This window comes from Seriola aureovittata, chromosome 12 (assembly GCF_021018895.1).
Source record: "Seriola aureovittata isolate HTS-2021-v1 ecotype China chromosome 12, ASM2101889v1, whole genome shotgun sequence".
Lineage (NCBI taxonomy): Eukaryota > Metazoa > Chordata > Actinopteri > Carangiformes > Carangidae > Seriola > Seriola aureovittata.
In genome coordinates this window covers 26,703,074-26,715,007 of record NC_079375.1, presented here as the reverse complement: position 1 = coordinate 26,715,007, position 11,934 = coordinate 26,703,074, and the positions used below count along the sequence as shown (strand labels likewise).

The 11,934-nt window shown below is 36.7% G+C and overlaps 1 protein-coding gene across 5 annotated transcripts; it reads right to left on the bottom strand.

The window, feature by feature from the left end:
* Window positions 1-519: 519 nt before the first annotated feature.
* LOC130178951 (uncharacterized) lies at window positions 520-10,232 on the bottom strand. Of its 5 annotated transcripts, XM_056391610.1 has the most exons (7): window positions 6,593-6,694; window positions 6,437-6,463; window positions 4,501-4,739; window positions 4,182-4,376; window positions 1,509-1,838; window positions 971-1,006; window positions 520-845 (listed from the first exon to the last, which is right to left on the bottom strand). In XM_056391610.1, the coding sequence occupies exons 5-7, from the start codon at window positions 1,726-1,728 to the stop codon at window positions 736-738; spliced, it is 366 nt and encodes a 121-aa protein (XP_056247585.1). In that variant the 5' UTR covers window positions 1,729-1,838; window positions 4,182-4,376; window positions 4,501-4,739; window positions 6,437-6,463; window positions 6,593-6,694; the 3' UTR covers window positions 520-735. The 5 variants fall into 5 exon arrangements, 2 of the variants coding, with proteins under 2 accessions (XP_056247585.1, XP_056247584.1); XR_008829207.1 differs by lacking the exons at window positions 520-845; window positions 971-1,006; window positions 1,509-1,838 and adding exons at window positions 9,539-9,755; window positions 9,855-10,232 and having other exon boundaries at window positions 4,185-4,376; window positions 6,593-6,874; XR_008829206.1 differs by lacking the exons at window positions 520-845; window positions 971-1,006; window positions 1,509-1,838 and adding exons at window positions 9,539-9,730; window positions 9,855-10,232 and having other exon boundaries at window positions 4,185-4,401; window positions 6,593-6,874.
* Between the last annotated feature and the right edge of the window lie 1,702 nt (window positions 10,233-11,934).

The window sequence follows — 11,934 nt, the reverse complement described above, 5'->3', positions numbered from 1 at the left end:
AATACGTAGATTCACAGCTGATCAGCTTCACTCGACCTACGGAGCAGGACACTTCTAATGCCGACTCACATTTATAAAGATGTATTTATAATGTTTTTTAATCATTATTTTACAGTTAAAGAACATAAGAGTGACTCGTTGTGACGAAGGTGTCGGATGAAGCAGAAACCGAGCTGCTGCTGTTCAGTTCCTGTCTGATCTTTATCTGCAGCTCCAGGTTTGACTGTTGAACTGTGGTTTCAACTGAAGAAACTGCTGCTGAGAAACAACACACACACACACACACACACTCACACACACTCACACACACGCACACTCACACACACGCACACACACTCTCACTGTGTGTGAGCTGCATGTGATCTGAGCCATTCTAATGACTGATCCTCTGCTCTGTTAACGATGAGGTGTGGAGATTCATGTGTTCACTGCTCCTCACCCTCCCCCTCCTCTTCCTCCCCCTCCTCTTCCTCCCCCTCCTCTTCCTCCCCTCACTCTCAACAAACATGAAGCTGTTCGTATAAAATAAATCAACATCACTTTTATTTGTATGACACTTTTCAAACAGTTATAAAATCTCCACAAAACACAATAATACACAATAATAAAGAAGTTTGATCCATGAAGAATAAAAGAAAGAAGAAGATCACACGTGGACGCGCTGACTGACAGGCGTGTCATGGTGACGCTGCTTCAATCAATCAATGAATGATCCTGATTGGACGGTCAGCTGTGTTAGAAGAGCACGGCCCTGATGGTGAGGATGGTGTTAAAGGCCAGAGCCTTGGTGAACACCACTCTGACTGAGTTCATCTGCAGCAGGTAGAAGTTCAGCTTGGCTTTCTCTGCACACGACACAAAACACAGGACCATCGATCGATCAGTGACTGACAGCTCTCTGATCACCGATCAATCGAACAGACAGTCGCTCGGTGTGTAGCAGTGTGTTCAGGTGTGTTTGGTGACTCACCTGGATGAAGGTCGACACACGGTTTGACTGGTTCTACTGAAAACACAAAGAAAAGTGTCAGTCAAAACCTAATAACAAATATAATAAATACAAAATGTCTCTTCAGTCCTGGTTCAACTATTGGATTCTGAATTCATATTTTTAACATGTATTTATTCATCATGGACTCACTACTTGTTCCACTGCTGAGAGCCATGAATAGAAAGCTGTGATAGAGACCATTTATTACTTACTGCAGATTCAATGAGCTGAGCAACCTGGACTGGATTAATGTAATGTAACATAATATAATGTAATGTAACATAATATAATATAATATAATATAATATAATATAATATAATATAATATAATATAATATAATATAATATTATGTAATATAATGTAATAGAATATGATGTAATAATAACAAATATAATTATAAGCTAATATAATTTAATATAACGTGCTCGTCTGTAAAGAAAACAAAGTTCATATGATCACAAAGTAAACACCAAAAAAATTGATTGATTGATTGATTGATTGATTGATTATTATTACCCAGAGGAGGAATCAGAGGAGGATTCGGATCTTCAGGTTCAGTCTTGTCACAGTTGACCTCTGGCTCTTTTCTCAGGGCCGTGACTTTGTGCAGCATACAGGAGTCGATGGTGTGACTCTCGAATCCAGCGAAGAAGAAGGTTTTCTGTGTCCGGGACTGGACGGCGCCGGTGGTTCTCAGGTTTATAGAATTGTTCTGGTTCTGCACCCGCAGTTTCATCACACCCGTCTGTGGACGGAAACCGGTCGCCAGGCAGACATCTGGACCCGGCGTCCCGTCCTGCGGCAGTGGACTCAGGACGAACAGGTCCGGCTCCACAGTGGAAATATCTGCAGAGGAACAAAGACAATGATGAAGCAGATCCTCATCAGAGGGGGGTTGGTTGATGTTTAAGTGTTGAAGTTCTTTAAACGCAGACTGGAAACCTCTTCAGCGTCTCGTTAACATGTTTTATGTCTATTCAAGTTGAAATAGTTCTAATCTCGCTCATTGATTTTGTCATATTTGCGATCGTCTTTTATCTATTATTTTGTCGAGTCTTGTTTTATTTTATTTTGTACTTTTAAATAAGTATTTATTTTATTGCTTTTTATTATTAATTCTTCTGGTCTCATAATGTTTTAGTTTTTACATTTGAACTGTCTTATTATCAGTCAATTATCTGTATGGTCGTCATAACATCCAGACCCTATGCAAACAGTTTCATTGTATGATTGATTGATTGATTGATTTAATTTAGATATCTTTGAACTCTAATAAACTCACAAATTCTTCTTCTAAGGTTGTTGTTGTTTCTGTCGGTAAAACACTTTCAATTGCATTTATTGTGCAACTGAATTAATACCAATAAAGCTTTTATAGAACGAAGTGGATTTATGAGCCTGATTTCTTACAGACAAACATCACAGTGAGAAACGTTTCTGAGACTTTAAAAACTGTATTTAACTTGACTTAAGTTAAGAGGTAAGTAATATAATATCAGTTCAATCCAGTTTTAGAGCAAATCAGAGCACAATCTAAACTGTTTCCTTAGTCTCGAATGATTTACGTGTTTAGAAATTAAATATGAAAATATAAATGAAAAATAAACACTGTCCCTTGATATTTATAAAAATCCTATGATACAATCATGTCGAATTTAAATGGGAAGAATTTCTTGTGTGTCTGATTGTAAAATCCGTCTTTATGCAGACGATACTGTTTTAAACTGTGCTGCTGATTTGGTTCAATGGGCCATGAAAGTTATGAATCTTTCTTACTTTGCTGTTTTCTATTAATTTATTTGATCGATTTGCTGCATTTTTATTCCTTATTAAATTTGGGGCATCTCTGTACATTAATTGTACTTACATTTTTGGTGTATTATCAACAAACAATTCAACAACAAAAACATTTCTAAGACCATAAAAACTGGATTTAAAACCCTGTTTTATTTGACTCTTCTTAAAGGAACTTCTTCAACCACAATTCGTTGCAGTTATTGTACAAATTTACTTAACTAATATTTAATATTATCATTATTATTGATGTTATTATCAGGCTGAATTTTAATTTCTCAGCACACAAGTAAACTATGAAGTTTCTAAGATTTTTAAAACTGAATATAAGACTTTATATTTTATCTGACAGTAGATATTTCAAACTACTTCAAACTACTAGTTGTTAAATACACAAAAAATTACTGACATTTCAGGACTTTTTAACAACTTTAGACATTTTAGATGAAAGATTTAGTGCCTGTCATATTTCCCATCATCATTATTATCAGATTCTCAGCAGAACAACATTTCAACACTTTACATTGACTTTAACACTTTACATATTTAATTTAAAACCACTTAAGTCCATTTTAGACTTTTCATGACAGATTTAGTTTCTGTTCTGACTCTGCATTTCAAACATTTAAATCTTGTAGGTTTTCTGTTTTCTCCTTCACGTCTTTTAACCCTCAAACTTGTCATTTTTAAGGTCTTTCCTTTTTCATATAAAGAAATTAGGAATGTATTTGTTAGACAGACAAACAATACATAAAAAAGTGCAACAAGACTTTTAAAACTGAATTTAAGACTTTAAGGATTTCATGTGACTGTAAATACTTAAAACCACTTTAGTCTAAGACGTTAAAAGTTATTATTTGAGGAGATGTTCTGGGACAGATTTCACTCCTGATCACTGCGCATTTAAAACATTTATTTATTTTACATTTTCTGTTTTCTATTTAAAGTCTTTTATTTCTTCACGTCTGATCATTTTAGATCATGTTTTATATAGAGCACATTAAGTTGCAGGTACGACAAATGATCTGTATCATTATTATTAGTTATTATTTGCAGGATTACAGCACGATAAGAATCTATTTGGGACCTAAATCGTTGCAGTTGATAGTGTTTTTGGACAATTTTCAGGCTTTCGGGTTCAACATCATTAATTAAATATTTTCAGATGTTTCCAGGACGTCTTGTCTCAGACCTGCACTATGAATATAAATCTTTTATGCAAAATCTCCATTTGTTTTGACAACTGAAATGACAGCAGCTCGTCGTCTCATCACGACTCAACTGATCCGTCAAGTTTAAACTTTAAAACATGAAGAACCGACTCCAAAACTAACAGACCCTGAAAAACTCATTCATTAACATGATTTTAACAAGAATAAAAGAGTGTGTCCTTACCATTTGCAGTGACGGTGAGTCTGATGGCCCTTCCAAATAATAACCCATCACAGTGTTACGGCCTCGTACAAAAACCTCAGAGCTGTCAATCATCCTCAGAACAGCTGGAAAAAGGTCAAAATCCACGTCCATGGAGTCAGAGCGAGCTGTGAACCACAGAGGAACGAGCACACACAGCTGGACTTGTGTTTCTGCCTGTTCACAGTGAAAATACAGAAGACTTCAGCAGCACATGCAGCAGCAGAGCAGAGACATGAAGCTCAGTAAAGTGAAGAAATGTGACTGTGTTCAGGTAGAAAAGCAGCAGCTGAGGACTCACCTGTCACACTCTCTTTGTTTCTCTGTGTTTAGTTGATTCTGGAAGTTTCCAGACTTTAAACAGACGCTTCAGAGGAGACTGGAGGTTTTTGTTCTGCTCTGTGTGGAGTTTCAGTCACTGTGGAGTCCACGTACCCCGTACCAACACGGTGAAAAAACCTCGTACAAAAACCTCACACATCTGCAGGAGGAAACAACGACGCTCTGCTGCCACAGGAACAAAAACTTCTGCTCTTCGTCCTCAAAGGGAAAAATGATTCTCATTGAAACAAGAATTATATTGAGATACTGTTACGTTAACTTTTCTTTCTCGTCATCACTACGTCCTTATTTATTCACTTTGTAGGCAAAACTTTTCTTCAGACTTTGACTGTTGAATCAAAAACTCTTGTTAAAGTCCGTTTTATTTTTTCTTTAGTGAAGATATTAAAATAAAAACGTTTGTGATTATAACATACGGAAGCTGAGAAAGGCCATACTCACAAATATTTTGTATCCGGTTATCCTGAGAAAACAAAGCTCATTATTCTGAGATAACGAGATATTATCAGGAAAATCTTGTTATCGAAGGTTAAATATGGCCCTTCTCAGCCTCCGTAATAATAATGTAGTCACACATTTCATTCAATCCAAAAACATTCTTGTTGTAAGAACATCTTTCTTCTTCCTGTTACACCAGGAAACGTCGTCAACATTAAACTTGAAGCTTGTGTTTATGGTGTGGTTGGGTTTAGGGATAAGATTACTACTTTGTTAAGGTTAGGGGAGCTTTGTCGTCATGGCAACATTCATAACCTGATGGGTAAAGTTACTGCTACGAGATATCTTTCTCGTTATTACACATCAAATGTTTCTCGTTGTAACATCATTGTTTTACGCTGTTAGAAGAAACTTCATTATAATTAGTTATAGTTATTTCAGTTTCTAAAGACGACAGAGACCAAAGATTCGTCTCAGGCGTCGTTTTAATGAGAAACCAGAAATATAAACTGTCACAACATCAGGACACTCAAACACAACAGCACAACTGGAAAAGAGGACGGAGCCTTTTCTACAAACATGGAGTTTACAACAGTAACGACATTAACAAACTGTGTTGACCTGACGCTGGTGGAAATGTTTCTATATCCAAACTAACGTCTCTTCACTGTGTCAGAGACTCAACGCACAGACTCGTGTCCAGGACCAGTGACTTCCTGAAGTCTTGGCGTTGTGCAGCTTGTTTCAGAAAAGCTCGTATCTCAAGTGTTTTCACTTCAATTTGATGCATTTTTACAGCGTCTGTTTTATCGCTTTTGTTGAATGTCTAAAGCACATGATAAGTTATAATTTTAGAAATGCAACAAAACTAAAATATACGTAAAAGGAAAAACAAATAAAAAACAAAAACAATGAAACGTAATAATTGTGTTTTACTGTTGTATGTCTTTCAATCAATTTGTAGCATTATACTGTTATACATATGTAAATACATATATGAGTATATATATATATAATATATATATATATATACACACATATATACAGTATATATATATATATACACATATATGTGGCCCTCAGAGGCCACCGTAGCTTTCTCTAAACTAATTTAGATGAATGATAAAGAAATGCATTTAAAATATCAAGAACAGTAACAGTGCTCAACAGTTCAGCCCAATCAATCAATCAATGAATGATCCTGATTGGACGGTCAGCTGTGTTAGAAGAGCACGGCCCTGATGGTGAGGATGGTGTTAAAGGCCAGAGCCTTGGTGAACACCACTCTGACTGAGTTCATCTGCAGCAGGTAGAAGTTCAGCTTGGCTTTCTCTGCACACGACACAAAACACAGGACCATCGATCGATCAGTGACTGACAGCTCTCTGATCACCGATCAATCGAACAGACAGTCGCTCGGTGTGTAGCAGTGTGTTCAGGTGTGTTTGGTGACTCACCTGGATGAAGGTCGGCACAGCGGTCAACTGTTGGTGAAAAGAGAAAACAGTCTGAGTTGCACAAAAAGACAAATTATATATTTATTTATGTTTATTTTTATACTTTATTTAGTCTATTTACTTATTTCTGTATTTAATTGAATCTGGGTTTCGTACTGTTGTCGTTGTCGGACGAGGCGCCGTGCAGCTCGCAGGAGAACATGGTTTCGTTGGTGAATCCAGCAAAGAAGTATTTGTTCTGTATCCGGGACAGAGCGGCGCTGCTGGTGTTCAGAGCGACAGAACCGTTCTTCAGATTCAGAACCATTTCACCGACCTGTGGACGGAAACCAGCCGCCAGACAGACATCTGGACCCAGGCTGTCCGGCGCCTTCCCCATCCAACCCTCCGGCAGCAGAGGACTCATGACGAACAGGTCCGGCTCCAAAGGGAGCGAATCTGGACGGAGTCATTCATGAAACCAGAGCCACAGACAAGACTTCGTTAACACTGGGGTCAAAGGTCAAACCCCGTCCTGAGATCTGTCTCACAAACATCAGTGACAGGAAAAGTTTCAGCTTTTCAAACAGAAACATGATGAACGTATGATGAATGTACGTACTCGTACTTTCCTGCGCTGCTTTAATTTGATGCCACTTTATTACAGGACATTTATGTGACGCGTCGTTTCTTTACGAATCAAGATTCTTATAAAACACGTGAAGACTTTTTAAATATGACATGATGCTGTAAATGTTGTAAATGCTCAAACAATCAGTACATTAGAAAAAAAGGCTTCTGATATTTTGATGAAAAAAGTCATTTTTCATGTAAAAGTGTCAAACATTTCACGGTTTGTTTTAATTATTTAAATAATTGAAATGTATTGTTAATAAAAGTTCATAAAAGAAGAAAATAGAAAGAAGAAGAAGAAAATAATCAGCAGATTAATCGATAATGAACAGAATCATTAACTGCAGCTTTTCACTAAGTAGAAAAAAAGAGTTCCACAACAAAATCCTGCATTTCCATCAATTACATCAGAGTAATAATAATTATCTCACCTGACAGGTAACAGGCTCATTTTCCTCATTATACTTAAACACTTTCACACACATTTTCAGTGCAGGAGTTTTATTTATACTGTGTGGTATTAGTACTGTTACCTCACTACAGGATCTCAGTACTTCTATTACTGGGTAGAAGATTAACTGTGAACTGTGAAAACTATTCTAAATAAAACCATTTAATCAACATTTAATAAAACACTTAATTAACACTCAAATAAACACTTAACAAAATATTATCTATCAAACACAACCTTACAAATTATGTAGAAACACACGCCCAGCCCGTTCTGTTCTGTTATTATGTGAATATGTAAAAGGCAACAGCTTCAGAAAAGAAGAAATAATTTGAAAACATATGGGGAAAAAACAGAAATCTGAACTTTTAGTTCGTAGAATAATGGGATAATAATGAGGCCAGAATCTACATGATCTGAGTAAAGTCTCTGTTTCTATATATAAAGGAGAAGTTTGTGCTGTTTGTTAAATGTTCTGTTCTTTATTTTTATGATTGTGTGTTTTTGTTTTGTCTGGGATTGAAGGAGTTTCTCTTCACTGGTGATTGTTTTAACTTTTCTGTTTCGAAAACACTCTCAGCTGCATTTATTGTGCAATCGATTCAATATCAATAAAGTGTATTGTAAACAGTGGTGGATTTATGAGTATTGTCAAATGGTTGGAAGACCTTTAATTTAAGACCAAATATACTTTGAGTTTATCCTTAAAATGCTAATTCATATCCGTTTTTTCCAGATTTAGAGCAAATCATTGCACAATATATGTTTCTTTAGTCTTGAATTATTCATGGTTTAGGAAAGAAGAAACACTGCACATTAAATGCCTTTGATACAGTTACTTATTCTTATAAAGACATTTGGTTTTGGGTCTTCTCCGTGCGTGACTGTAAAATTCATCGTTATGCAGATGATACTGTTTTTTACTGTCGCCACTTCTCTGAAATCACTCTCCTTTACTCTTTTCTTTTTCTACATTTGATTAATTTCTCTACTACACATTTTATCTTCACCTGTTCTTGTGCAATCTGCACTATGTGAATAAGGTTTATTAGTGGTAGTAGTCATGGCAATAGATTTATTACATTTATTCGTAGGTTGATCTCAGACAAATAATGCAACAAGAATTAAAGACCTTATACATTTTATTTCACTCAAGGCGCTTAAATACTTAAGCACATTAATTTCTAGTACAACTTTATAATTAATATTTCCACCATTATAAACATTAGTATTAATTATTTCCCACCAGAACAACACTTCCTCAAGAAACCACTTTTCAAAAACTGTTAGAATTGAATTTAAAAGTAGTTTTATTTGTCTGTGGGAATTTAAAAGCACCTAAATCCTCAAAATCACCATCAGATTATTTTACAACTTTTCAGGAGATTTGGCCTCGTTTTGGCCTCAATTAATTTTACACTGTTTACATATTGTAGGTTTTAAGTTTCCAGTATTTCTCCAACTGTAAATCTTTGAATATATATTTAACTTTCATAGACATTAAGCTGCATGAAACATTATTAATCTGAATTCTCATTTTTTCACCAGAATAACAGCACATTAAGAAAACACAGAGGAACTGAATTAACTCTGACTTCACATGTAATCTGTTCTCATTTTATTTCTTTTTCATATAAGGCTTAATGAGTTGCACAACAGATTAACTTTATCACTGTGTGTTAGCAGTATCACAGCACTAACAAACAGGATTTAAGAAACGAAAAACCAAAATGTTGCAGTTTCAAGCTTTGAATTGACCAAAAACATCATTTAAGACACATTTTCAAACTTTTCCAGGACGTCCTGTTGCAGACCTCCTGTGTAAACGTGAATCCTTTTTCTAAAATCTACCTTTTGTATCTGTGAATACAGACGACTTGCTGCTGCTCTGCCTCACAGCAGCTCGTCATCTCCTCGCAACCAAACTGATCCGTCAAGTTTAAACTTTAAAACATGAAGAACCGACTCCAAAACTAACAGACCCTGAAAAACTCATTAATTAACATGATTTTAACAAGAATAAAAGAGTGTGTCCTTACCATTTGCAGTGACGGTGAGTCTGATGGCCTCTCCAAATATAAATGCACAGTGTTACGGCCTCGTACAAAAACCTCAGAGCTGTCAATCATCCTCAGAACAGCTGGAAAAAGGTCAAAATCCACGTCCATGGAGTCAGAGCGAGCTGTGAACCACCGAGGAACGAGCACACACAGCTGGACTTGTGTTTCTGCCTGTTCACAGTGAAAATACAGAAGACTTCAGCAGCACATGCAGCAGCAGAGCAGAGACATGAAGCTCAGTAAAGTGAAGAAATGTGACTGTGTTCAGGTAGAAAAGCAGCAGCTGAGGACTCACCTGTCACACTCTCTTTGTTTCTCTGTGTTTAGTTGATTCTGGAAGTTTCCAGACTTTAAACAGACGCTTCAGAGGAGACTGGAGGTTTTTGTTCTGCTCTGTGTGGAGTTTCAGTCACTGTGGAGTCCACGTACCAACACGGTGAAAAAACCTCGTACAAAAACCTCACACATCTGCAGGAGGAAACAACGACGCTCTGCTGCCACAGGAACAAAAACTTCTGCTCTTCGTCCTCAAAATGAGGAGAATTTCCTGATAAAATGAGATTTTTCTCACATTAAATAAAGTTATTGTGACGTTAAAATAACACATTTCTGTGTATTACTGCATGATGAATTATTGTAACTTTGTGTGTTTGCCATTATAAAGACATACTGTCACTGAAACATCCAAGTTGAAGAAACAGTTTGTTTGAATGACTCAATTATTTAATCTCTTCATCTGGTTATAAAAGACACAATGTTATCACATGGTACCATGAAGAGAACTAGAACCCCCCCCTCCGCCACTCAGACGAGTTTCAGGTCACATCTGTTTGTCCAGAGTCCAGAGAGAAAATATAAAATATGAACCATTTGTTTGAAATTTTGTCATAATTGCTGCGAAGCCTTGAGTAATGGCTAAAAAGTGTTTTCTGAGGGCACACTGACCTTGACCTTTGACCTTTGATCACAAAAGTGTAATCAGTTCATCCTTGAGTCCAAGTGAATGTTTGTGCCAAATTCGAAGAATTTCCCTCAATGTGTTATTGAGATATCGTGTTTATCTGGAACGTACTCTGACTGTCGACGGCGCAGAGGAATAAAAATAAAGGTTTTCTATCCACTGAAACGACAGAGGGCTTTTAATTTGAAACAGTTACATGAAGTATTGAGTTTGGAGTAACGACGGTATGATCAATTCTACAAATAAGACAGAGGGAATTAGAAATAAAGAGCTGACACCTTCTGCAGGTGAGACAAATAAAGACCAGAGGTCTGCACTGAAGCTTGATCTCAGGTTATCGAGATAACCTCAGGTTTCACTATGGGTTTGCAGTCCTATGGCGGTGGTTCTCTTGTTACCAGGTAAATCACCATGGTAACTGATACTGAACACCTCACCTGCTCCGGATCAAAACCTGTCAACAGCCAAACTACTGACCAATCAGATCACTGAAAACACTGAGTCATGATTCCTACAGGATCCTGACGGGGACAAAAGAGTTAAAATAAAGTTATCAGTAATAACGATCAGTAGATATTTGTATTGATCAGTGGAATCGTTTTGCTGACAGTGATGAAGCTTTGCAGCAGAAAACATGAAGGAGCTCGTACCTGGACAGGTTAACCCAGGTGATAACCAGCTTCATTGTAAAGGTGATCAGGACAATGTCAGGTTCAGTTAAACCAGATAACTAACAGTTATCCTGGGTTTGTTGAACCTGCTTCGTAGTTCAGGTCTTACAGGAAATACAGTAGTTGAAAACTGTTGTGGATCAGCTGCAAACGCCTCCTGATGATGTAATAGAAAGTGTTTTCAAAGAGCAACGGCCAATGGGAACAGTCCAACGCTCGGCCGACCAATGGTGTAACTTCATCACTCACTCAGTCAGTCAGTCAAAGTATCATTAGTCATTTGATAATTGGAAGGGCCAAACTAATTTATATGTGTACATTTGGGAAACTTCACAAACGTTGTGCATCATTTTTGGGACATTCCTTTACAAACCTAGAAATTACATTTATATACAATTAACCAGCAAAGAAACCTAAAGAAAAACGTTGGTAGGAAATGTAAGTTAACGTAAGGATCTGTTGTTAGTTCACGTACAAATAAGTTGATGCTGAACCTATCAGCAAAATCTTAACAGACAACGTACAGAGGCAGAAAAAGTTAGTGAACCTTTGGATTTGTCCTTTACATCATCTTTACTTCATTTCTGTGTTTGTCCTAAAATCTGATCAGATCTTCATCTAAGTTACAATATTGAACAAACTCCATTTATTGTAGCTTGAAAACATGATTCAAACACTGACGGTGGAGCTGAAACAGTGTGTGAACCTCGGCTAATGACATGAACAGATGCTACTGGAGTCAG

What these genes read in the sequence shown, in the direction of transcription:
- LOC130178951 (XM_056391609.1), bottom strand. Translation starts at nt 6,842, where the DNA reads ATGAGTCCTCTGCTGCCGGAGGGTTGGATGGGGAAGGCGCCGGACAGC. An exon ending in CTCGTCCGACAACGACAACA is followed by an intron (nt 6,464 to 6,592) that starts GTACGAAACCCA and finishes TTTCACCAACAG; the next exon opens with TTGACCGCTGTGCCGACCTT. An exon ending in CTGTGCCGACCTTCATCCAG is followed by an intron (nt 6,312 to 6,436) that starts GTGAGTCACCAA and finishes TGTCGTGTGCAG; the next exon opens with AGAAAGCCAAGCTGAACTTC.